This window comes from Lutjanus erythropterus, chromosome 4, assembly GCF_056507025.1.
Source record: "Lutjanus erythropterus isolate fLutEry1 chromosome 4, fLutEry1.hap2, whole genome shotgun sequence".
Lineage (NCBI taxonomy): Eukaryota > Metazoa > Chordata > Actinopteri > Lutjaniformes > Lutjanidae > Lutjanus > Lutjanus erythropterus.
In genome coordinates, this window is record NC_139320.1 from 25897714 (window position 1) to 25923985 (window position 26272).

Here is a 26272-nt window from a genome sequence, read left to right on the forward strand (position 1 = left end):
AGCTAATGCCAGGGTGTAGTCGACACCACCACAGGCGACTTGTACAGAAGGCCTGTCCTTGCTAATTGACCTTTATTTTGCCACCACACTCCTCACAGGCTCAGATAGTCAGGCAGAGGGGCGTAATTGTTGTTTTTCTTTTTAAACAGCTAATATGCGTTCTCATTGTTTCGAGTGCTTACTCTGGACTCTGCATTGTTTCTTTTAATAGGAACTCAAGGCATTCATTGAAGTATTTGTGAGTAAAAAGTAATTAAAATTACAATGGGCGAGCCGTTGTGTTGCTGGGTAGGTGGAGGGGAGCTCGGCAGACGATGACTTGGCTCCAACTCGCTGCCCTTGTACTCATTCATTAGTGATGCATTGGTTCTCGCTCGGTCCTTCCATCTCATCAGAAACAGGACCCGCGTGGACAGAGACAGGGCTGTATGGATGTGCCCATTATGTTAATAACTCCCGCAGCTTTTACACACAACCACCACCATGTAACAACCCTGTGAGCTGATGTATAGGCAGCAGACGTTGAAGCATAGGTGGAGGGAAGCTGAATCCATGAGTCTGAGTGCGAGTGCTGTGCGTGCATGTACTGTCTAGCAGGCTGAATTGACTCCTTGACTTTCAGTGCATGTACTTATTGACTCGGGTGCTTTGCCGGTTGGCCTTGGACACTTGTTAATCGTAATTAAATGGGTTTTTTTTCTCCTCTGTCTCTCTGTGTCTCTAACTTCTAGGTGGCGACGGACAGATGGTACAGATGGACTCCAGTAAGTCTGGTTTCGTGGGTTCACAAGTGGAGCTGCGCTGCATTTTCATCAACAGCAACCCGCCGGTGAAGATCTCTCAAGTCACCTGGCAGAAGCTCCTTAACGGCACCAAACAGAACGTGGCCATCGCCAACCCGGCCCTCGGCGTGTCCGTCCTGCCACCCTTCAAGGAGCGGGTCAGCTTCAAGCAGGCGGCGGTTCGTCACCGCACGCCCTCGCTGGAGGACACCACCATCGTGTTCTCCAGCCTGCAGCTGTCCGACGAAGCGGCCTACATCTGCGAGTACACCACGTTTCCTGCGGGCAACCGGGAGAACATGGTCAACCTCACTGTGTTTGGTAAGAAATGTTACAGTTTGGGGAGATTATCTGTCTTTTAATTCTGTTTAAATCCACAACATCTTAAATTGAAAAGCTACAACAAAGCCCCATATCCAGATGTAAATCTTAGTCATCTAATCTGAGTTCTTCTTGGTTGTCATGCAGTTTGTTTTCTTCTTTATCACGGTCACATTTATATGAACGGAAGCTGCTCATACAGCAGAGCTTTTGAGATACAAACTGTAAAGACTTGACCTTTTGCAGGCATTTTTTAAAAATTTCTTTGATGACATTTATATTCTCAAAACGCTGTTTGCCTGTGAAAAATATGCATCTCCAAAACATCAGCTATCAATGAGCTGAAAAATCAACCCACTGTGCTGTTTTTCCATAATGAAATGAGGTTGTAAATTATTTATTTAGCTTAGGAAGACAGAATAACTCTCCAGACAGCTTGTTAATGTCGTAACTACCCCAACTCACCAATCCTTTTAGACCCTAGAAGATAAAAATATATGGATGTATAGTTATTTTGTTATGGATCCAGTGGTTGAGAACAGGGTTCAATGATAAGCATTATCTGATTGCCCAGGGCGAGTAAAACGTCATGTCAGCCAAGTAACTCACTTGCCTGACTGGGCAAATGGTAAAAAAGAATTAAGCTATTAAATTATTTTAAAATTAAAGTAATTTTTCATGCAGAATGGCAGAAAATACTGTTTTCAGCCTCCCAAATATGGAGATTTCCCGCTTTTTAAAAAATGTATTATCATATTAAAATGAATATCTTTGGGTTTTAGACTGACAAAACAAGATATGTAAAGACATCATTTTCATTGTACAGCGCTGTAATGGATAATATGCTCTCACTGAAGATAAATTGAGTTTAAAAAAAAGTGAATTTTCTCAGTCTATGAATTGATGTTTAATCCTTCCATTTGTTCTAAATCGCCTAATTTGGAGATGCATGATTTTCAGTGGACAGTGGTAGAAATAAATCAGAAAATACATCTACATTACATGCCACACACTGATTATTTTGGTACCCACGCTTTTGAGATGTGTTCGTCAGTAACTTGTAATTTTCAGGTTTCTGCATGTTGTAGAACAAAGGCTTAGTAATTGTTGCAGTGAGTCAAGTATGTGTGGTGCCAAGAAAACAGGAAAAAAAAAATCAGTTTCTGTATCTTGACATCAGTTATTTCATCAAACATGTTGGTGCTGGCCTGATAAGCAGTCAAAGGGATATAAAACCTCCTAAATTTGTATCTGTTTGAGAAAAATAGCACTTTTCTGAATCAGATAGCGCAGGGTCAAACTGACACACTCATTCTTAGTGAAAAGCTGAAAGAAAACACTTTCCCAGCTCTTCTCTCTTGTGTTACCTGCAGCATATGTTTTAAATGAAATTTTTGACTGAAACATCTCTGCCTTGTCAGATCAGGAAGTTACAATGCTGAGAGGATAAACCTTGCAGAAATCTCATTGACGGCTTGTGTGTGTTTGTCTGTGAAAATCATGTCTCCAAAAAAGCTGTTAATGAGCTCAGAAAACAGCCCAACACTGTGTTTCCAGTTTTGTGACGTTGCAGTTTTTCCATAAATAAATGGGGTTTGCAAATTGTTTATTTTGTCTAAAAAGTAGGGCAATCTTCTCAGTCTATAAATAAATACTTAATCCTTCAGTTTGTTTGAAATAATCTTTCTTTTTTCTTAATTAATTAAGATGCCTGGTTTTCAGTGGACAGGGACAAAAAGAAATAGGATTACTGCATTAATTCACATTCACAACCTGATTACTTTGGTACCCAGGTTTACGTATGCTTTGGTCAGCGATAGGACTCAAATTAATGATTATTTCCATTGTTGGTTAATCTGGCGATCATGTTCTCAATTAATCGATCAGTTGTTTGGTCTTTAAAATGTCAGAAAATGTCGATCAGTGTTTATAAAAACCCAAGGTGACACAATCAAATGTCTTGTTTTGTCCACAACACAAAGCTGTTCAGTTTACTGTCACAGAGAAGGAAAGACTTTTTACAACAGTAAAAAAAAAAATATCAGGTTCTACATCTTAACATCAGTTATTTCCGTGGACATCTTGTTGCTGGCTTGATGAGCAGTAAGAGGGATGTTAAACCTCCTAATTTTGGTTCTGTTTGAGAAAAAGACAGAAGAATAGTATTTTTCTGAATCAGCGCAGGGTCAAAGTGACATCTTCATTCTTAGTGAAAGGCTAAAAGAAAATACTTTCACAGCTCTGCTCTCCTGCGTTACATCGCCACAGGCTTTGTTGTAAACTAGGATGAGTTCCTTTGGAACACCTCAAACCAGATACTCTTTCTCTGTTTGCTGTGGCTGCTGCTCTAACCATGCTGTTTACTGTTAAAACTCCCCGCCTGTGATTGGAGAACCACCACATCGTGTAGGGTTCGCCGACACGGAGGACGTTGGCGTTAAGGATGTATGCATTCAGCGCCGAAGAGAAAATCATTCTGACTGATTCGTGATGTGATGATTGGGGTGATGTGTCGTTTTAACACCCACCCCAGATTGGCCCGTACGGCTTTTATGAAAGGAAACTGCTGCAGAGAGCAGTCGATAAAAATGGCAGGTGAGACGGAAATCAATAAGGCCACTTCAGGGTGTGTAATTTGGCTTGAATAATCTCATCTTGTGTGGAAAAAAAGGAGCGCCTGAGATATAGTTTATCTTGGAAGGAGGCAGCTTTGAAAAGGTTGTGCGCCGAGTCTGATTAAAGATCTAATTAGAAATTAAGTGTTGGTGTGTTTTCCATTAAGTCCCAGTAAAAGAAAAAGCACTTGGCTTAAGTAGTCCCTGTTGTCAGAGCGTCTTGTCAGCTCTGAGTCTCCATTTTGTGTCACTGAGCCTCCAAGGTCTTTTTAGGCTTCTGCGGCTCAGTGAACGTCAGGAACCTGTGTGCAGATAACCGAGCGGCAGCGTTCAAAGAGGCCTCTTCATGGCCTATCTCTCTCAGTTGTGCATTCGCTCACGCTCGAGCCTGCCTTTTGATGTACTACGAGTAGATTGCTAATTGGCAACTCACAAAGGATTCAAATTGGATGACTGTGCATTTGGGTAGGCAAGTGGGTTCTACATCTGTGAGAGCTTTGACAACTGCTTTGGCTTTGAGGAGGGAAAAGAAGCAAAACTTTGCCTGATTTGAGTTACAACACTGTTTTCATCTCTCATCCCCTCAGTTTAATTTACTTCAAAGCTGATTGTAGGTGAAGGAGACAAAATTAGACTAAAATGAGACAGAAAAAGAAAGAAAAACACAAGATCTCAGTTTAATGAGCTTTAATTACTCACATTTGAGTAATTTCATTGCTTTTTCCTTTCTTCTTTTCAGCCCGGCCCATGACGCGTATGACCTTGACGACGCCCACAATCGTGGCCAGGGCGCAGCAACGCAAGATGACTGTCGCCACGTGCGTATCGGCCAATGGGAAGCCCCCGAGTGTGATCAAGTGGGAGACCAGGTTGAATGGTGAAGCCACCTTCCAGGAGACTCACAACCACAACGGGACGGTGACGGTACGGAGCAACTATGTGGTGATACCGAGCCGGGAGACCCACAAACAGAAGCTCATGTGTATCGTGACATACCGGAATGAAAGGATCACGGACAGCGTGGTCCTCAACGTGCAGTGTAAGAATCGCTTATTAAGATTTTTTTTTTTTTTTCTTTTTTTTACAAATCATGCCTTTTTAATGAGCAGGCTGGTGTGAACTTATTTTCACCTACATTCCATGTTGTCATGCAACCAGTACTTGTTGTTTGCTGCTGCAGGAGTGAACCACCAGTCCCCATTAGTTTACAGTAAACAAGGTCCTCCTGCAAACACAGCTAGGAAACTTCTCCTGTTGAACAAAGTCAAGAGAAAAACTGCAAATGAGCTGCTGAATATGCACCAGATTCCACCAAGAAAATGTTATTTTTTAGAAATATAGTTTTCAGAAATAATTATTTCCTAATCACCACTTATTAAATAATTCAAAACAACATAACTAAATTCAAATCTTTAACAAAAAAAAAAGCTTTCTTTCTAAAAAAATGATTTATTGATATTTTTTGTGGGGAAAATTATAGGAGTTCACTGCTTTTTTGTGTATTATATTTCATTCTCTTCCTCAGTAACTCTTAAGATGGAGTGCGCAAGACTGTCATGACACTGTCATAACCATGTCATGACACCTGTCGTGAACATGAAAGAGTCTTAAGTGAATGTTTACGACTGTTTTCATTGAGTGTCATTCAGTCAATTACGTCATTTGTCATGCAAGTTGACATTGTTTGAGATGCTTTTGCTATGACAACTTGACATTATTCAACATGATATAACCCGTCAGTGGTTTTGTTATGACAACTTGACATTATCACGCTTATAGAAGCTGTTTAGCTTTATGTTTTAACATGACATTAAAATGTTATATGTAGTTAGTTTTGACATTTGCAGTCATGAGGCCTTTATAACTATGTCATGAATATTTACCTTGACCTCAATTTAAATGGTACATTTTGGACTTGTTATGAAGATGTTGTTAAGTTTTATTACACTATCAAAGGCTTTTTAAACAGCCCGAAATGTACCACTTAAGTTGAGGTCAAAGAAAATGTTCATGAGACACTTATAATTGTCAAACCAACCATCTGTGACAGTTAAATGTAATGTTAAAACAGTTTTTTTAAGTTTAATCATGTCAAGTTGTTATAACAAAGACACCGATGATGTATGATGATGTATGGTTAACGTCAAGTTGACATAACAAAGACATCTCGCACAATGTCAACTTTGCATGAAAAATTATATAATTGACCAAATGACAACAGTTAGAAAGATTTATAAAGAGTTCATGTTCATGACAGGCATCATGTCATGTTATGACAGTGTCATTACAGTATTATGCATGCTCCTTTAAATGAAGGAGTTTCTCCGGTGTATTTATATTTTTTGTTGCAGTGGTTTTAAGGGATTTTTTAAAAATATTTTTATCCTTTTCTTTCCACCATGAAGTAGTTTAATTTGAGAATTGTCCTGCAACTAACATGTTTATGTTTATGATAGGTGTAATGACGTGGTTATGACAGTGTCATGACAGTCTTATGCACATATGCTAATACTTTCTTATTGTTTCATGCTGTATTTTTCTTTTTCTCTACCATGTAAAGTGTCTTTGAGTACCTTTTAAAGTGCTATACAAATAAAATGCATCATTATTATTGTCCCTTCAAATAAAGTACATTATACTGTTTTGTTTTACACTAAAACTGTATTTAATTGTGCAATGTAAAAAAAAAAAAAAAAGTAGCATCGCTAAAACTGTTAAAAGTGTTGAGAAATCGTAACAAGATTTGATCAATAGTTAACTCACTTCAGGTACACTGATACAACCATTTTTTTGTAAAGTGTTGAGGAGGGATGAACTGATTACGGTGTGTCCTTCTTGCAGATGAACCTGAGGTGAAGATCGAGGGCTTTGATGGGAACTGGTACCTGAACCGTCAGGGTGTTCAGCTGACCTGCAGGGCTGATGCTAACCCCCCTGTCACGATCTACCAGTGGAAACTGTGAGTGTGAATACACCCTAACAAAACCCCTTAAGGCTCAGGAGACAAGACAGCCTGGCTACGTGTTATTTCCCTCACGTTAGGTTTTCTGACTGAAGAAATAAAAAGACGGTGTTTTTGCGGATGGCTCTCTGAAGCACAAGAAGGCAATTTTATAGAATGGCCTCGTTGAATGGAGTCTGCTCTTTTCCAACATTTGTTTCAAGGCATATATATACAAGAAAGCAATCTTCAAAGATAAAAACACACCGACTTCCTTCATCCTCTCCAGAAATGTGTCTCTGTTTATTTGTTTGTTTATAAAACGTGTAATGAAGATAAGCCTTTGGACCTGAGGCAGAGCACAATGGGCCCATTACGGCGGCTACACACACCCCTATCTGCCTGATGGTCACAGATACTGTGAGATAAATGCAAACAGAACAGGGTTTGCTTTGCTTTTGGGGTTTGGCTTTGAAGTCTGACGACCGGCATGCAGGTAGAAAGCGTCATTGTTAGTGCTGTTGTGTTCTCAGGAGAGCAGAGAAGGCAGCGGTTCGTCCCTGACGCACAGAGGAGAGGGCTGAAACAGAAAGCTGGAGCGTCGGAGCCGTGGATTAGGGCCGGCATACCGCGGGGCTGACATCAGTGTTTCTGCCTCAGAGACTATCGCTGCAAATACACGAGCAAGACGAGATACAAACATGTTTTCGAGGCCTCTGAGAGTCGCCAAATAACCGGCGGGTTTGATCTGCTTTGAGTAATGACATGGAAGCTGGTCGTGCAGAAATGATGTAGTTTAGGTCTAAGCACTGAGACATGGAAGGAAAGCAACTAGAATTGTTTGCTGTAATTTGCGCTGATCAAACTCTTTACTGCGTTTTGATGTCAGATGCAACAGTTTTTTGAAAACAGAAAAGTGGGTGCAGCTCTTTGAATATAAAGCAACTTCTCTGAAGCCTCTAGTTTGGCATTATGAGGGTTGCCATCTTGTTTTTTTTTTTTTGCAATCAGAGCATGCACAGTACACTTTTAGAAATAAGGGTTCTTCTCAAAGGACCGAGGTTCTATGCTTGAGGAATTACTTTTTGAAGAAAGGGTTAGTCAAGGGTTCTTTGTAAGACTGATGGTTCCATCAAGAAACCTTTTTATCCAAAGAACCCATTTTGGAACTAGGAGTTCTTCAAGGATTGTTGAAGTACTTGAAGAGGTTTATCAAGGGTTCGTTGTACCATATTATAAAAGGGTTCTCGGTAGAACCCCTTGGGTGGGTTCTAGATAAAATGCTTGGAATATTAAAAGGTTCTCTGTAGGACCCCTTGGGTTAGATCTCGATAAAAACCCTTGGTTATAAAAAGGTGCTAGGTAGCACATTGTGGTGGGTTCTTGTTAGCATGCTTAGAAGGTGGAAATTTTCTGGACAGAACCTCCAGGGTTCTCTGTACAACCATCATAACAGGTTCTGGGTGAAACTTTTCACAGATGGTACTAGGTATGACCCGTTATGTATGGATTACAAGAGGAAGTTCTTGTAAGAACCCCCTGACTGTATTCTAGATAAAAGAACCCCCTCGGTGAGGTATAGATAAAACCTCCTGGATGAGTTCTTGTTAGCACCTTAACCATTACACCATAGAATGGTTCTCCATGGGACCTTTCACAGGGGATTTTGGGTTAAACCTTTCACAGATGGTTCTCTAACCCTAACCCTAACCCTAATGCTGGGTTGTAGGCAGAACTCTCTAAAAGGTTCCAAGTGAAGCCTTTATAAAATGTTGTAACAGGAACCAAAAATAGTCCTCCTGTGGGGACAAGACAAAGAATGCTTTATGGTTCTAGTTAGGACTTTTATTTATAAGAGTGTGCTGATGAGAGTATGGATGTGCTGTCAGTTGGGTGGTGTATTAATTGATTAATTGTTTTATAATATGTCAAGAAATTGAGAAAAATGTGCATCACAATTTCCCAGAGACAGAAGTGACATCTTCAAATAGCTTCTTTTGTCCAACCGTCAGTCCAAAACCCAAATAAACTTAATTTATTGTCATAAATGACAGAGAAGCAACAAATCCTCACATTTAAGAAGCTGGAACCAGCAAATGTTTGTCTTTTTTTGCTTGAAAAATGACTGAAACGGTTAATCAATTAATAATTGGCAGAGACTATCGCTGCAAATACATGAGCAAGACCAGATGCAAACATGTTTTTTAGGCCTCTGAGAATCTCCAAATAACCGGCGGGTTTGATCTGCTTTGAGTAATGACATGGAAGCTGGTCGTGCAGAAATGATGTAGTTTAGGTTGCGCTGATCAAACTCTTTACTGCGTTTTGATGTCAGATGCAACAGTTTTTGAAAAAAAAATGAAAAGTGGGTGCAGCTCTTTGAATATAAAGCAACTTTTCTGGGCGTATCACGGTTTTAAATGAAAGTATTATACGGTAAAATTGAGAGATAAATGTGTCAATTTGTCCTGTAATTGCTCAGTGAAGGCTGAGTTGAGAAATATGTCACTGGACTTGAGTGGATGTGGATTAATAGACCATTGTGCCCTCATTGTATCTACTCTACGGGCCACTGTTGGATTTTAATGAGGCATGGGGAGTTTTTTCCCTTTTTTTTGGTATGCATAGATTTAGCTCTCGGGGTAGAAACACTGATATACACACAGCAGCAGCAAAAGAAGACGAAGAGATAGAGAAGATTTGACCTGTTTGGGATTTTTTTTCACTGAGGCAAAGAGAGATTTCGGGAGATAGGGGAAGATAGGAAGAGAAGAGGAGGAGGTGGAGGAGGAGGAGGGTGAAGAGATGTGATCTAGAAAGACGAGGGCACTGTGCTGACAGATAGGAGGGGACGGCCATTGCTGCACTGAAAATGAGATGCCAAATCTGTTGTGAAGGTTCCCCAGGGCTCCACTGTGGAGGTCAGCACAAGGCTGTGACGGAAGGATCCGGAACAGGCCGGCAGGATTGCGTCACACTTAAACACAAACACACACAAATACACAGGAGAGGTATAGCCAAATCCAATAAATATTAATGTGTGTGATACAGATTACAAAACATTATTTCCAGAGACAATCAAGTGTGTAGTATTTATCTTATTCAAGATTCAAGATAGTTTATCGGTATATTCTTGTGAATTCGCATACATAAAAAGATGAAATGCTGCTCCGCCTGGTCCACAGCAGTGGAACAAAAAGCGATAAAAAAAACCTTGGAAAACCGTGATACACCTTTTTCATTATTTTCTGACAACAACTAATCAATAAATCAAGATGGCTGACAGATTAATTAATAATAAAACACTTATCAGCTTAAACTACTTGAAAGTAACGAAAAACATCAAACTATTTATCTAAAAATCCCCTTAATACAATATAACTAAAAAAATATAAATACAGAGAAAAAAACTGGTAACATTTTGTGCATAAGACTGTCATAACCATGACATGACACATCATGAACAGGAAGTCTTTATGAATGTTAATGACTGCATTACTCAGTCACTTATGTCAATTTCAGTGCAAAGCTGACATTGTTGGAGATGTCTTTGTTATGACAACTTGACATTACAACTTAACACTACATTAAATTGTCATGTCTGGTTGGTTTTGACACTGACTATGAAACCATTGAAACAAGTGTGTTATTAATTATTTCCTCAGTCTCAACTAAGTTTTGGACTTTTCATAAAATGTTAAAAAGTGTTATAAGGCAAGTTTGAAGACAGAAGACAGTGTTGAGTTTATTTACAGAGTTACCTGATGGATAGACAGCACTTAGCTAGTTTAGCTGTTGCTAAAGTAAGCTAACTACTGCTTGCCATTGTTTGTAGTTGGCGTTAGCTAGTTAGCTCAGTTGGCCGTAGAGCTTCTTAGCTAACAAGGACAGTGACAGGTTATGCTGTCTTGCTTAATGTCAGGGTGTCATAACAGAGACATTTCAAACAACGTTAACCTTGCATTAAAAATGACATAACACGACAAATGACACTTGATGACAACAGTCATAAGCACTCATAAAGACTCTTTCATGCTCATGATCATATTGGTGGTTGTTGAGATGAGTTTCCCTCCTTTACCCCGAATATCTTTGGTAAAGTGTTATATAATGTAATCCATTATTGTAGTAGTATGATTGGTGTCATGGCATGGTTATGACAGTGTCATGACAGTCTTATGCACACCCCTTCAAATAAAGTGTTATCGAAACAATTAGTCAAGTCAAATTTGAACCCATGGAGACGTGACTTGTTGGTTAGTGGACAGTCATTTTGAAGCCTAGAGTTCTGCATTATGGGGGCCTCCATCTTGTTTTTTTGCAACCAGAGCATGCTCAGTACCAACGAGAGTGTAGATCTGGAGGATGACGTAACATCTGATGTGAGAAAAAGGCAATGTAGTAACAGAATCTTGACAGTTTGATCTGAGTTTCTTGAGCCCTGTTGTTTTGCGCTGGACAGACTCACTGAGAATGACTTATCGATCACATGACAGCCATGCGCTCAATCATACCCTGTTTGTCATCTGTTTTTCTCTCAGTGGAACAATAATTTCCAAAATTATCATCATGCTGTGTAGAAGAAGACTTTAAACTAGAGATTGAGACCATAAACTCATTAGGAAACTGTTTATTGAGGTCATAAATCAAGTGATAAGTGGGGTCATTTTACCATAAGGTAACATACAATCAGACCTCTTTTGCAACCAGTGGGGTCACCCCCTGCTGGTCATTAGAAAGAATGTAGATTTAAGGCTTCACTTTTCTATGATTAAAGTATATTTAGAGGGAAAAAAGTTCAAGGCAGACAGTTTTTTGTAACTCATTATGCTTACTGTGGCAGCTTTAATTTTTTTTTTTTTTTAAAAAGAAACTTTTTTAGTAATATCTCCAGACAGTTTTTCTTTGTGTCCCTGCATTGTGTGCAGTGTGCAGAAAGCCTTGGCATATACACTGTACAATCCTTGAAGAAATCAACTGAGCAGCTTTGATTTATTTTTTTTTTCTTAGAGCACAATGCCACAGCTATTTCTCAAAATGAGTTAATGGGAAGCTGCACTGAAATAAACTTGACGATTTAAAAAAAAAAAAAAAAGATGACACTCTATTCGAACTTTATTGTTTGTTTTTGAGATGTTTGTTTGTAGGGCATTCTCAAGCCTCCATGCTCATTTGCTGAGTCTGTTTTAAGTGCTTGCTGTAAGGTTTCAGACTTAATATTTTCTCCTTTTTTTCATCGTGCTCTCCAGGACACACATCCTCGCTCTGCGGTGCATTTTCAGTTACTTGAAGATATGAAATCCTATAAGTAAAAAAGGCAGTATTATCATGACTGTATTGTGAGTGTGATTATCTCAGACTTCACTCTAATTAGCTGGCTTACTTATCTCTATGGTGACAGTGTGATTGTGTTATTCATGTTCCTGCATTAAAGGCCACCATATGTGAACTGTTGGTTCATTTGCTGTGGATGAAACTCACAGATTTCTTAATGCTTCTTTAAATGATATTTCAGTGAGGTTGATTCTAAAGCAGGGGCAAATTTGATCTGATGTTAGCCGGACCATTAAAACTGCAGCATAACAGCCTTTTAATAACAACAACTATAAGTTTTGACCTTTTTTTTTAGTCTAAAGGACATTCTGAAAACATTCATAATTAATGAAGCATCAATTTATAGATTAATGAACGGCCTGAGTTGTCTTACCATCAGAAAAGTAAGTGCAAGCGATGCTTACATCTTCTGCCTCTTTTGCAGCTCAACAAATTTCTCCTTTTTTTCTCATTTTCTCCACTTTCCTGAGCTGAAATATGACCTGTAAAAGTGACGGTTAGCTTGTAGTGACCTTTAAGTTAGCTAATGCTAGCAAAACATCTGATTAAAACATAAAAACAAAACATCTGATAGCTAATGTTAGCAAAAAGCTAGCTAACTGCCAGCTTATCTACATCAATTGTTAGCTAGCTGGTTAGCTGGCATTTTGCTAACATTAGTGATGTTTTGTTTTGATGTTTATACCAGATGTTTCAACAGTGTCTTAGTTTTTCCAAATTTAGTCAGTCTACTGTCCTTACATGTAGGGCTGGAAATGAGATTTATTTTCGTCATCAATTAATCAGTCGATCATTTTCTCAATTATTTGATTATGTTGAGAGTTATTTGGTCCATAAAATGTCAGAAAATGGTTAAGAAATGTCAATCATTGTTATAGTGCAGTTCAGCAAAATTGAGTAGTAATCATATTGGTGGAAACAACAACAATAGTTAAATATAAAAACATATTTTGGCGCTACATACAATTTATCTTTATAGAAGTAGTGGAGTTTGGTATAAAAACAGAAATATAACCATGTGGAATATACACATATGAGTGTAAACATCTGTGCATGGGTAGATATATACATAAGAACGTGTAGTCGGAGTGTAAACAAACACACATAAAAAGCAACAACATAATTAGGAAAAAGGTAATCTGCTGACTTACAAACCAACAACAGCAACAGCTTCCACCAACATTGTTTTAAGTCTGATGCCGGTTGTTTTGTACTGAAGCTGAACTGACAAAAATTTGCATAAAGCTCAACATCTCTGCAAAGACTGGACCCTTTGGCAGGCCGGTTCGGGCTCCTGGGCCATGCGTTTGAAACCCCTGTATCTGTAGCATCATTTCTGCAGGATGTGGTGCAGCCACCACAGAACTAATCAGGCAGATGCCCCTTTAATTTAATATAAGCAGTCACTAAAAATTGCTGATGTCGTCTGCGGCTCCTCAAAGAGAATGAAACGCATTAAACATTAAACATGAATGTAAGAAGACTTCCAGGCCAGCTAAACAGATGGATGTTTCATTAAGGACGTCGTCCTTTAAAGCCACTTATTCAGTTAGTTTGAAGTCCAGAGAGCAGTCTTAATTTCTCCTTTTAATGAATATTATAATCTCCTCTCATCTTCTAATCAGTTGCTCGTTGCCAGTGGGAATTGCCTTATTGTTAGCCCTGATTATAAATAACAATAAAATGTACAGTGTGTTTTCCTGCATTCAAGTTTAAAAGCCGCCCCCACAAGCACAGATTACAGTGAAATCAGGATGTATAGTGGCTTTGAGTCCCCTCACCGAACCCTCCACACACCCACATCTGTACACACACATCACAAACATGCACACACACACACACACACACACACACACACAGCAACACAGGAGCAGGCCAGCCAGTCACCAAAGAATCTGCATCACTCTCGAGCTGTTTGTTCGCCTTTCATTTCGCTGCCCCTCAGGCTCCACACACACACACACACACACACACACACACACACACACACACACACACACACACACACACGTTCAGATGTCTCATACAAATGCAGACATGGCGGCAGAATCTGTGGTGAATCGCAGTTTGCCAGCCTTTCATTTCTGCAGCAAATCAATTGGGCTTTGCAGAACTCAGCATTTGATAGAGGCTCACAAGGTAACTGATTATTGAATCGTGACATACTGTATTGAGGGTTGTTTGCAGCTCCATTGCAAACGCGTTGCCACAGTGGAATATGAAAAACAACTCGACCATAGCTCTTTCTATTACTTTTGTTCTGAACTATGGACATTTAATGTTACGACTCGCTTTTAGTGCTTTTTACCCTTACTTGTCCTTAGAATCTGCTCTATAAAAATGCTTTAAAAGGGAAAGTTCACCCCAAAAACAAAAAGACATATTTTTCTCCAGGCCTGCAGTGATATTTATCCATCTGGATTATTTTTTTTTTTTAATGTGAGTTGCGGAGTTTTGAACGTGTCAGCTGTAGAGATGCCTCCTCTCCAGTATAATGGAACTGGATGGCACTCACCGTGTGGTGCTCAAAGACATTTGAAAAACTCAGAAGCATCTCTTCCCAAAAACTGCTCCACAGACGTTCTTGTGAGTAGTTTCATATAGGATTATAGTTTATTTCTAATGGAAGGAAAGTAGTTCCAGTAGATTCTTCTGCAGAAAGAAATCAGCACCCACATGAAACTGAAACACAATGAGGTCTAAAACAACCAGGTCATGATTTCTGGAAAGAGACACTGCTTTTGATTTTTTCAAATGTCTCTTTATTGGCTCTTTGGTGCTCAAAGAGAAGCTGAGTGCCATTTAGTCCCATAATACTAGACAGACATCTATACACTCCTGCAAAATAAAGGTGCTAACGAGAACCATCGAGTGCTCTTCAGCTTGTCTCCATAAAAAAACATGATTGGTCCCTGGTAGAACATTTCCGCTTGGAACCTTTTCAGAGAGTTCTACCTAGAACCCAGCAAACAAGGTAATACCTAGAACCATATGTCAAAGGTTTCACCTGGCACGTTCTACAGAGAACCCTTCTGTAATGTAGTGGCTCAACCCAGAACAATCTCAGGCAGTTCTGTCCAGAAGCTCTTTATATTCCAATGGTTTTATCCCGAACACACAGGGCATTCTACTGAGAACCTTTTCATATGCGAAGGGTTTTTTTTCCCCTAGGGTTTTCTCCCGAGAACCCTTTTACATTATTGTAAAAGAACCCTTGAAAGAGTTCAAGGACTTCAACAATGCTTGAGGAACTCTTTCTTCCAAAAAGGGTTCTGTGGACAAAATAGGTTCTGAATGGAGCCATTTATCTCACGAAGAACCCTTGACAAATCTTTTCTTCAAATGGGGGTTCTTCAGAAGCAAATGGTTCTGCTTGGAACCTCATTGGAACCCTTCCTAAGACTGTACGGCTGATATGTTCAAAACTTGGCAACTCACACCAAAACTAACTAGATGATTAGCAGCACAGATAAGAGTAAAAATATGTGTTTTTGATTTTTGGGTGAACTGCCCCTTTAACCCCATATGGACCAGCTGACATTTTATGATAGATTAATTAACAAACAGCTCGTCACTGTCTTTCCCCCCGTCATTAAAGAGGCTTGTTGAAAGGCTGTTTAGTGCAGCTCAAGTGCTCGATGTGTGGCCATTGTTAGCGTGAGACCTAATTTTCTTGCCTCTCTGTAATGTCATTTTGTTTTGCTCTCGCTGTAATAAATGGAGCATTACATCGTTTTTAATGTTCTCGCACAACAGCCGATCTCAAAGTGTCTCTCCCTGACAGAGACTAAGCCCAGGAGCGAGGAGGGAGGGGAAAGTCTGTGCGGCGTCCTTTTTTGTTTAAAGACACCCAAACTGCCACCAACAACCAGCCAGTGTTCATTTTGAAGTTTAAAGGAGAAATCTGCAATTTGTTTCCCGCCCTAACTCATTAAAATGGTCGTGATATGTCATGAGAGTTTCAGGTGAAATATAACGATACTACAAGCAGCATGTTCTCCTTTGAAATTTCCATTCTAGGCTGGAACATCTGTTTCAATTTGATTATTTCATGTTTATTAGAGTTAAAATTAATGGCGAATGTTTGCAGAATGAGTCAGTGTCTGTTTATGAGTCGTAAGAAATCATTAATAATCTTTCAGAAGGAGTAGATGCTAATAACAGTTAAACTGAGCAATTTGTTAATGGAGTCTTGTAGGCAGTGTTTTTTTTTTCAGGATAACGAACCTAACTTGACATTGACAGTTATAAACAGCTAATAAACGTAAAGTGTAGGACTCATTGCCGCTTGTCCTTGTCCAAATATAATGTAGCGCCTTACAAGTCGCTCCTTTAAATTTAGTTTTAGTCTTTGTCGCTTACTTGAAATTGTAGCTTGTCTAAAGTCACATCTTAGTCTTTTGTCTTTGTTAAGATTCAGTCATGTCTTAGTCATAATTCTTTCTGACAGTTTGATGATGCTGTCATGGATTTTGACGGGTCTTGGCTGAAAAAATTACAGTGAGAAGTTGAACCTTGAACTGTCTTAAATCACAGAGGCTATGAATGCACTGACACATCCTTTCATATAATATAAAAATTACTGCATAAGTCATTGTTTATGCATCATTATAAAGGTAAAAAAAGGTAAAGGTCAACTTAATTGTGATCATATAATCATGCAGAGTGCAATTATACATTCAGATTCGTTCTCTGCATTTAACCCATTTTAGTGCTAGGAGCAGTTGGCAGCTACTATAAGGCGCCCAGGGGAAACTGAAGTACACACACAAAGCCCAGGAAGGCATGTGGAGAACATGCAAACTCCAAACCAGGACTTAAACCCTTGACATTGCTGTGAAGCGAAATGTCTAATAACCGTTACCGGTTTTAGACACTGCAAACGCACAATAAGTATTAGCACTGAAAAATTATTGTCTGATATCCAGCCATGATGGTCCGTATCATTAACAGCGAATATTAGCTAAAAATTATTACATGGCTTTGTTAAGGTTAGCTGTAGCTAGAGTTTCACTTGAACGTGGCTTAATTTCTGTATAACAGGCTGTTGCTATGGCAAATAGACTGTTGCTATGGACACAGTTCTGATCACAGACTCTTAAAGAGCAATAAAATCATCTTTAAATCCATAAAGATGTCTTTAAATTAGTATTTTAAATAAATTAACATAAATATTTTGTATGTTTTGAGTGTTTTTTTTCTTCTCTGCACCCCCACCTACTTGGTGCATCTGGCACAATGACACAGCATAGGTTATCAGTAATCTACACTCGCACTTTTCTATCTTTTTAAAGAAGTATTTGTAAATGTAAAGCTGTCAGAACATTTACAAATCAAGACTAGATAGTTTAACAATGGCTTCACTATCAGTGCTAGAAAATATGTTTAAATCGAATCAAATGGTGACCTTGAAACCCATAGTGAAATTGAATCAGGGATTTGGAGATTCATGACACCCTTACTAACATTATATTTAGTCCTTAAAGAGAATTAACACACAGGTTTTTCTTTCCTTTCCTGTCCTTTTCTTTTCTTGAACATGAAGCGCAGACTTTTTAAGCTACCTGGATTCATTAGTGCTTTGAGATGGTTAATTGCTGCGATCTCTGTCCGTCTGAGCAGAGCCAACTATTTCATCTCATCTTTACTCATCAGGGCATAATGATCAGAGATTTCATCACAATTTTTTGTTGTCAGTATTTTTTTTTTCCCATTTATGCTGTCGTCATTGCACCCAGCAGCACCAAAGTCAGACAACAGAGCTATATCAAGGGTTCCCAAACTTTTTCATATCAAGGACTCCCACAATAGATGCATGTGACACGCAGTTTAAGAGGACTTTGTCTTTAGGAATCTCCTCTGCGCATTTTTTGGGGGGACTTTTAGGTTTGAAGATAAAAAAGTCTTCATAATCAATTAAACTAGTATCGCTATGATTATAATCAATCAAAACGGCCAAGCCTTTCTTCTTTTGTTGTTCCAACTTCCTAAAAAATGTGACATAAGTAAGGGGACCTCTTACAACCCACTCCAGGACCCCTGCTGGTCCTGGGAGTGCAGGTTGAAAACCACCGAGCTATGTAATACCATCACGGTCGTGTTTGTATCTCTACTCCACCTCGATCCATTCAGAGCAGCTGATGAGGCTGATCGAGGGGAAGGCAACAGGAAAGAGCTAATTGTCACGAAATGTGATACCTTCTCCAGCCTCCGGGCTCCATAAAAAGGGTCAAGATAATAGAGAGGAGGGTCTGTAGCGCTCATGATCCGTGACCTCAAAGTGTGCTGACCTGATCAAAGGACAGGAGCGAGTCTGAACGCGGCGGAGAAAGCGAACCATGAAGACAAACACCTCAGGCAGGGAGCGGCGGGCTCCAGTTCTCATTGACAGCCCGGTATTTGGTAGATTCTGCATTTATCGCTTGATCAGCTGCCTCTTTTGACAGCTCCCCTGAGTTTTGAGCTCAGCCATGTGAGCTGTGCCGTAGTTGAGGAAAGAAGCCCCCCAGCCCCCTCGCCTTCCTTCCTCCTACCACCATCTGTTTTGTGTTCCTCATGCCAAGAAAGCCTGTGTCCTCAGGCGTCAACTATGTCTTACCTGTTTGGACCTGCTGGGAATCCCTGTCCTCATAATTTTGTTTGGACTTGATGGATGATGGCTGAAATATATCGCTGTCAAATATTCCTGGTATTTATCTCACCCCGACACACACACACATCCAGGTTTGTTTGGCACTAGAGACTGTATTTTTCAGGCGCTTTGAATTGCTTTTCCCACTCCTGGGAGAGTGTTGTTTTTTTCTCGGCAGTGGTCTGGTGTAATTCTGCCTTTTTATGGTGTCTGTATTATTGCCTTTCTCTCTTTCACCGCAGCTTGAACAGCTCCCTGCCCAGTAACGTGGAGATCAAGAACAACACCCTGTTCTTCAAGGGGCCCGTGACCTACGACCTGGCCGGCACATACATCTGCGAGGCCACCAACAGCATTGGGACCCGCATCGGCAGCGTGGATGTGAACATCACAGGTAGGTCCATAAAGACGCCTGTTTCTCCTGTCTCTACAGTAACTCTGGCATGGCTTGAATCAATACATTACCCCCACTATAAATTTTGTCCATCAGACCCCCAATCGGCTAGGAGTGTGAGGAAAAAAATGGATTCTCTTGAAGGTAGAGTCAGTAGGAGCTGTTTCTAAACACATCAGGACCTCAAATACCAACTTTTTGGGTAGTGAAACATAAATAATGATTATAAGGGATTAGGTAATATGAGTCTGTACTGTTTCTGAAGGAACTTTTTTTTTTTTCATATATAAGTTACTAGCACTGTGGTCTGTTAGCTCAATGCTAACACATAATGGGAATTCCCATTGACACACTAACAAAAATTAACATTGTGATCATGCCTATATCTTAACAAACATTAAGACCCATTTTATCTCACATGTTGAACTTCATAATGCTAACTCAGTTTGCTACTCTATATTCCTGTGGCACCAGGTTGCTGAGCAGGAACAGCTAAATGTAGCATTTTACTACATCATTGTTGTAGGTCTAAAGTGATTCTCAGCTTTCTTAAACTGTAAAAATGTGTAGCCATGTCATAGCCTTCGTCTTTGCTAGTGGCTAATCTTGAGTCTCCCGAAACAAGCTATGGATCCCAACTCAAAAAAAAAAAATATCCAAGGAAAATAGGGAATTTAATAGTTGCAGCTCCAGACAGATTTATGTTTTATTTTTTGGCCAAAAATCACTCTTTTGATAGTAAAGGTTGCAGACCGCTGGTGGTCTAGTGTTAAAAAAGAAAAAAAGAAAAAGCAATAAATAGTCATATCCAATCACAATAAATATAGAATTAGCACCCTGGTATCGTGATAGTTTTGAATTGGGAGATAAGTGTACTGTCCCTGCCCTACAATCCACACTAATAAGCACAAACATCCATACACACACACAGCCCAGCTGATTGTAGCAGATTGCCTTTGTGTTTTTGACACGATTCCCACCTGCCCCAGCTGTGCGGCACCCCACTGCTCAGTGTGGCAGGTTAGACAAGAAAAAAAGAAAGCCTCTGTGTTTGTGTATCAGAGCTGCTCACACATGCGCACACACACACACACACACACACACTGTGAGAACGCCAGCAGCCGCCCCCTCCCACCCTGCTCTCTTACGCACCCGTGTGTGGGGGAGCGATATGAAGCAGGTCTATTATCGCCGCCTAAAATAACATTAAGGAAAATGGGGGTTTGAGGTGAGGGTACTGTATTGATCATAGTTTGCTCGCATCATGCTCACATTTCTCCGAACAGCCCGCGTCTCTTTTGTAGCTGAGCTCTGCGTTCGTTTCTTTTGTCTCTCTCTGTCTTCTGGGGAAAACAAAATGCTGAACAAAACTGAATCAGTTCCCTTGCCTTCCACATAATTGTTGGCACACACGCACTGTGGTTCCTCTGGGTCCTCATCCATAGGAGACAAGATTTTGCATTCAAAGCTGCGACATATACCAGATCTGACTTTTACTATACATGCTACAAAATGTGGGAATCTTCCTCTATTGGTCCCAGCTGTGTGTGTGTGGTATTGGGATGGGAGACTGTCACAGTTTTGCTCTGGTCGGACTGGAAATACTTTTTTCCTTTTACTCTTTGTGCTGCTCGGTTTCTGGGAAGCGGGGGTGTTCTAACTTGCATTGCTTTGCATGTTGACTCATGTTGTGTCTCTGGGAGCGCTGCACTTGGTGTGAAGTGAACAGCTGTGCCCTTACAGTATCATTGCATACCTCTTTTTTTCTGTTTCCTCTCTTTCTGCCTGTTATTCTAAGACTAGGACAAAGCAGCTTTGTAGGATGTGATGTCATATACCTGCATTGTGAGACATTGCCCATCTAAAGTAGGAGGATAAGTTATAAAGTGATGATAGAAATCTCAAAAGGAGCATGAACAGGAAGGCGAGGAAGTAATCTACTGTCAGGAAATCACCCTGCACCAGTTTGTGTTGAGTAATTGTGTTGCATAGAGATTGTACTGTTTGGCATAAAGCACTGTATCCCTTTGGAAAGGCAAAACAAAGGCACCAAAGTCATTTTCTATTTCTGCTTTTTCATTGATTGCTTAAATTAACAAACCACATTGCTATTGTCCCTGTAGTCTTTCTGTTTATTCTCATCATTTGTCCGTATAATTTTATACAGTGAGTGAGGTGAACAATGCGTGGGAAGGGTACATAATGTGACTGCATTCAGTTTCAATTTGTCTGCATACAAAATTAAAATGCAAGCTTCTTTTTTTTATTTTTTATTTTTTATTTTTTTGCTCTTGTTTGAATATTTTCAAGATGTAGAGCCAGGAAATGATTAACAGATTGTTCAGCAGCAGGTTAAAGGAAATAAAATGCTCGATTTTAAAGCTGTGAAAACAGAAGTTGTTACATCCCATCAGTCTGTATGTTTACATACACTTAATTATTTCATTCATTATCATTCAGAGGTTTATGATTATGCATTAAAGGGACAGTTCAGATTATTTATTGTGGTGCTGTATGAGGTACTATGAGTTGCTGGTCTGCTGCTGTCTTAATCTGTTAGTTTGTTTACACTATTGTGTAACTTTGGTGTTTTAAAAGGTGAGTTTAGAGTTGCTGAAGTCACACAATAGCACAAACAAACTAAACAAACAAAAAATCAGATTGAGGCAGCAGTGCAGCAGCACCTGTCCTCTGCAAGGTTAAATTAGTGATTTTGTCTATGGGGTTTGGTTGGTTTTGATATTTGTGATTCTTGGCTTATATAACAGCAGTTAATAAAAAATAAAAAAAAGGCTGTCTGATTGCAAAGTAAAACATTAAAGATATTCTAAATATAGCCTACACTAGGAGTGATAATAATTTTTTCCTCTTGGACCTTTTTGAAGTGGCTAAAATACCTTTTGTGGCCGACCTGGTATCTATTGTCGCTAATACACTGACTATAAGAACCTCATATAACCCCACTTCAAATAATCCACAATGTCCCTTTAAAACAGTGTTTTTACTTTTCTCCTGACAACGTCTTGATTTTCACTTTTCCTTTACCTCAAAGAACTCCATCCTTGGTATTTTGAATTACACCAAGTAAAGACATGCCAACCCATATCCTGAATATTAAATGCCGACTCACACTTGGCGGTCTGTTTGTACCCTCTGTAGTAATAAGCTGGCTGGATTTTTCACTGCAAGTGTTGGTCTATAGGATACATTCCCAAAGGGTCCCGTACAAGCCTTAAAAGCATGTTGCCAGTTCCCATAGTAACAGTGACAAGTTAAAGGGAGCGGAGCCAGCCTCAGCCCCCCCCCAAAAAAAGAAGCTCAGTTCAGAGCCTCAGCTCCAACATGGCGCCCAGTCAAATAGCAGCAGCTCACACACAGCTATAGATATTAGTGTGATTTGGTTGCAGAGTGGAGTGCAGCAGCGTGTACGAACAGGGACAGAGCTGTCCTGTCCTTGTGTCTCATGCAGGTGCAACATGGATACGTTACAGTGGGATCATACAATGCTCTTTGCTGAGGTGGTGAAATGCTAGCCTGTTCCTGTCTTTATGTGGGCTTGTCAGCATAACCTCCTGCACCACCACACAACACCGTTTAAGCTTTGAGGACATGTGTAGAAGAACTGTCTCTGTTCAGAAAGACATTTCTGTGACTGTAGATAAACTCGTGATAGCATTTATATTATGACATGAAGAGTGTTAGAGGTGAACCTCAGGGTGGGCACGGCATCCCCCGTCTAATTCTTTTGAAGTGCGCCGTGCAGCCTTGACATTGGCTCTGCATAATGACCCAGTGGTGGAGGTAAAGGAGTATGCTGATGCTTCATTAACTTCAAAGAGCATCTTTGTGCCTCATACAGCCTCAGACAGGCCCAGCTGAGACATGGCAGGTGACAGAGCCCGCTGCTGGCTGCTGTTCAAGGCTGCAGCATTGGGCCTCAGTAATGCTAGCTAAGTGTTCTCTGCAGAAAAGGAAGGTGAATCTGCAGTACACTTGTTCAACAGCTCATAGAGCTACCACAGCTCATCATTTCTAGTCTAGCGCTGAACATGATGGATGATTATTTCCTTTCCTTTTCCTCGTAAAAGGGCACATTTTACTGGTGTCGGATTTAGAGGCACTCCGCAGAGTTCTGTGTTTCCAGTACGATTTACTGAAATGTAGGTGCTTTTTCAAAACTTTTTTTTTGTCAAAAATAGTTCAGTGTTAGTACTTCCCAATATTTGGTACTTTTTGTGGGTAAATATTAGTGTGTTCATACAGAAAGTGAAGCGAATTTTCGCCTCCCGCAGTCACAGAGGGTGTGTGCTTGCATTCAGTTCAGCCTCTGACTGAACTCTGCACTCTAGAGACCCTGGTTATTTTTGTTATTTCCCTCTGGTCTCTTTTTTTCTCCTCTCTGTACGTTCATAAAGTTTATTCCTCCAGAAGCTCAGACAGAACTCTCTGGCATTCTGCGAAGCTGAATATTTTCAACTTGTGCTTGGCAAGCTAGTTATTTCAAGGTCATGCTTTGGCTTGTTGGGTTCATTTTTGTTTGTTGGGTTCATTTCGTTTAGCTTTTTCAGGACAGTTTGAACAGCGCGGATCTACTATCACTAGCTGCTTGTCATTTCTAAACTACGGTGGCTCAATGGTGTCATACAACTATGCATAGAGTACGACTGGATATTGCTTAAAAATCTTCTGTACTGATACAGATCAATGACCTGGGAGCAGCTGGAGAAACTGATTTTACTGAACTAAAACTGATGGAATATCTGTACAACATTGAACTAAATAAAAAAAAAAAAATAGAACTGTCAAAACTCCTTAGCTATCGAAATTTGGTATTGGATGACAAAGCATATTTTTTATTGAAGCAATTCAGTCGGTACCATAAAGGTATCGATGGGGTGGAAGTATTACAAATACTCAAATGACTGTAATTAAGTAGGTTTTTGGGGGCACTTGTACTTTTATGAGCAGATTTTCAAGTCTGTACTTTTATTTGCACTTAAGTATGCATTACACTATGTAATCTAATTAGTTACTTTTAAACCCATAGTTGAGTATTGAGTACAATTTGAATTAATATCCAAACCTTTCGTCTGTGGTTTTAGTAACTAGTACTCTGAGTAGGCTTTGTGACAAATACTTTGAACTACTCAAGTACAGATTTTCGGTGTTCTTTCCACCACTTGGTATCCATCTGTAATAAATAATCTATTGACATTTGATCCAGTAAATATAACTATGGATCAGCAATTAACTTTCCTATCTATGAAATTAAAATGAAGTACTTGAGATTTCATTGTAAATGTATTTTGTTCACTCTGTGGGTCTCATAGTTTTGCAGCAGCATGCTGTATGTTCAGGGTTAACTCTTGTGGACATTCTGTTCCTGATCTATTCTGTATCAAGTATTGATATACAGGGGTGGAGGAGAACAAACACGCTTCAAACCTGAGTCTTGATTTTAGATATGTCTTGTTAAATTCATTATAGGGCTGTACAGACAGTGAAGAAGTGCATAGAGTGCACTCTAAAGTTGTGGACCATGGACAAGGTGCACCTGTAGAGCAACTCTTAACTGTGGTGGCTCATCATGCACGCTTCATTCTGCACTGAGGAAAGTCCAACAGTCACTGAAACGTTTGGACTTTTGATTTGACATTTTTCACAGTCTGTACAGTCTTATAATGGCTTAAATAAGAAATATCTAAAAATCAAGACTTGAGTCTGAAGCTTCTTTACGCTCTGTGGTGCGACTCCTCCGTCGCTGCATATGTGACGACCACACCAGAGAAAAAGACTTAACAATGGACAGTTTTTCAAGGTGGAACCAGTATCAATTCAGTCTCAAATATCGCTGATACTGATACTAAACTTAGTTTTGGGTTTCAAAGTCAATCATTTTGATACGACAACACTAGTTTCCACAGTCAGTGACTCGGCATCATAGCTGGTCTTTCTTAGCCTGCAGTAACAGTATCAGAGCAATGACAAATATGACACTTCCACCATTGTGCATAGTTCTGTCACTATCAGGATTTATCCAAACGTACTACTACAAGCTGCATTATGCGTGTATTTGGCAGTGGCAGCTTTTGTTTTCATTTTGAAGTTGATTTTTAGATTGACGTAGCAATATATACCTGCCAGCGCGACAACCCTGCCTCCAGTGTCAGGAAGATAAAATGTCCGTGACAACTTGTTTGTATCACAGAAAAGCTATTTTCTCACACTGGGAAACAACACTGATGGAGCACTTAAGGAAGACGCATTTTAATCAAGCTCCTCAGTTTTCATGGACGGATTCGTGGGAGCCGCATAACTGTCACCTCGGCAGATAGCAGGGGCCACGGAGCACCTTGTTTCAATTAGTTTGGGGATAGTGTTTGCCGTGGAGATGGCATCGACTACGGCGAGCCACATGGGCTGAGATGGCTCTCTCCAAGGACATGTGTTCTGCAGATATGGTGTCGCTTGTCAGAATCTAATGAACCACTCTCCTGTTTTAATCAATCCTCGCTCCCGGAAAGAAAAAGGGGAAGTCTGAGAGAAAAATAAGATGGAGGGGAGAAGATCTGTGGAAGGAGAGATGAGGTTTATGTAATGGCTCTCTATTTAGCAAATACCTCCTTCATTCACATTCAGTTCAGAAATCTCCTGAGGGAAAGTTGACAAGTCGTCAGATCTGATTAATCAGCTAATTACTAACGGGCATCGGAGGCCATGTTAAAAAATAGAGACAATTAAACAGCGTCACACTGAAAGTTTATTTTTGACGATTCATTCTCTGCAGCTTTTAACAATCTAATAGGAATGCCAGTCAAACAGTGACTCTGGTGAAATATTGCAGCTGACAAAAGCTGCAGGAAGAAGGCTGAATAATGTGGTTAAACCTCAAAGATCCTCCCCAACTTAAGAGAGCAGAATCACTCTTTCATTAAGATAATCAGCTTTTCCACCATCACACTCTGTTTTTGTGCTGGAAACAAATCGATGCTGCCATCTTAAATTTCTTCCCAGCGCATAATAGGACGTGATGAATGGCCATTTTGTCAGGATGGCCTTACAACTATGTCATTATCACCCCTGAGAAAGGAGGTGTGTGTTTTCTTCTTGGCACTACAACAGTTATGTGACATGTGGGAAAATTTTCTTCCAGTGAAGCGCCACATTCACCACAGAATTAATTTGTTTACTCAGTTGAATAATCAGTGAAACTTGATTAGATATTTTTTAACCTTGACTCTCCCACATAGCAGC

The 26272-nt window shown here is 39.9% G+C and overlaps 1 protein-coding gene across 1 annotated transcript in view; it reads left to right on the plus strand.

Moving 5' to 3' along the window:
* The window catches only part of LOC146328422 (nectin 1b-like), a 127099-nt gene that overhangs the window by 81699 nt on the left and 19128 nt on the right, over window positions 1–26272 (plus strand). The window contains exons 2-5 of the mRNA XM_084717432.1: window positions 732–1103; window positions 4458–4757; window positions 6560–6677; window positions 18867–19018. Coding sequence (XP_084573558.1) covers window positions 732–1103; window positions 4458–4757; window positions 6560–6677; window positions 18867–19018 — 942 coding nt within the window. The remainder of the gene's footprint in view (window positions 1–731; window positions 1104–4457; window positions 4758–6559; window positions 6678–18866; window positions 19019–26272) is intronic.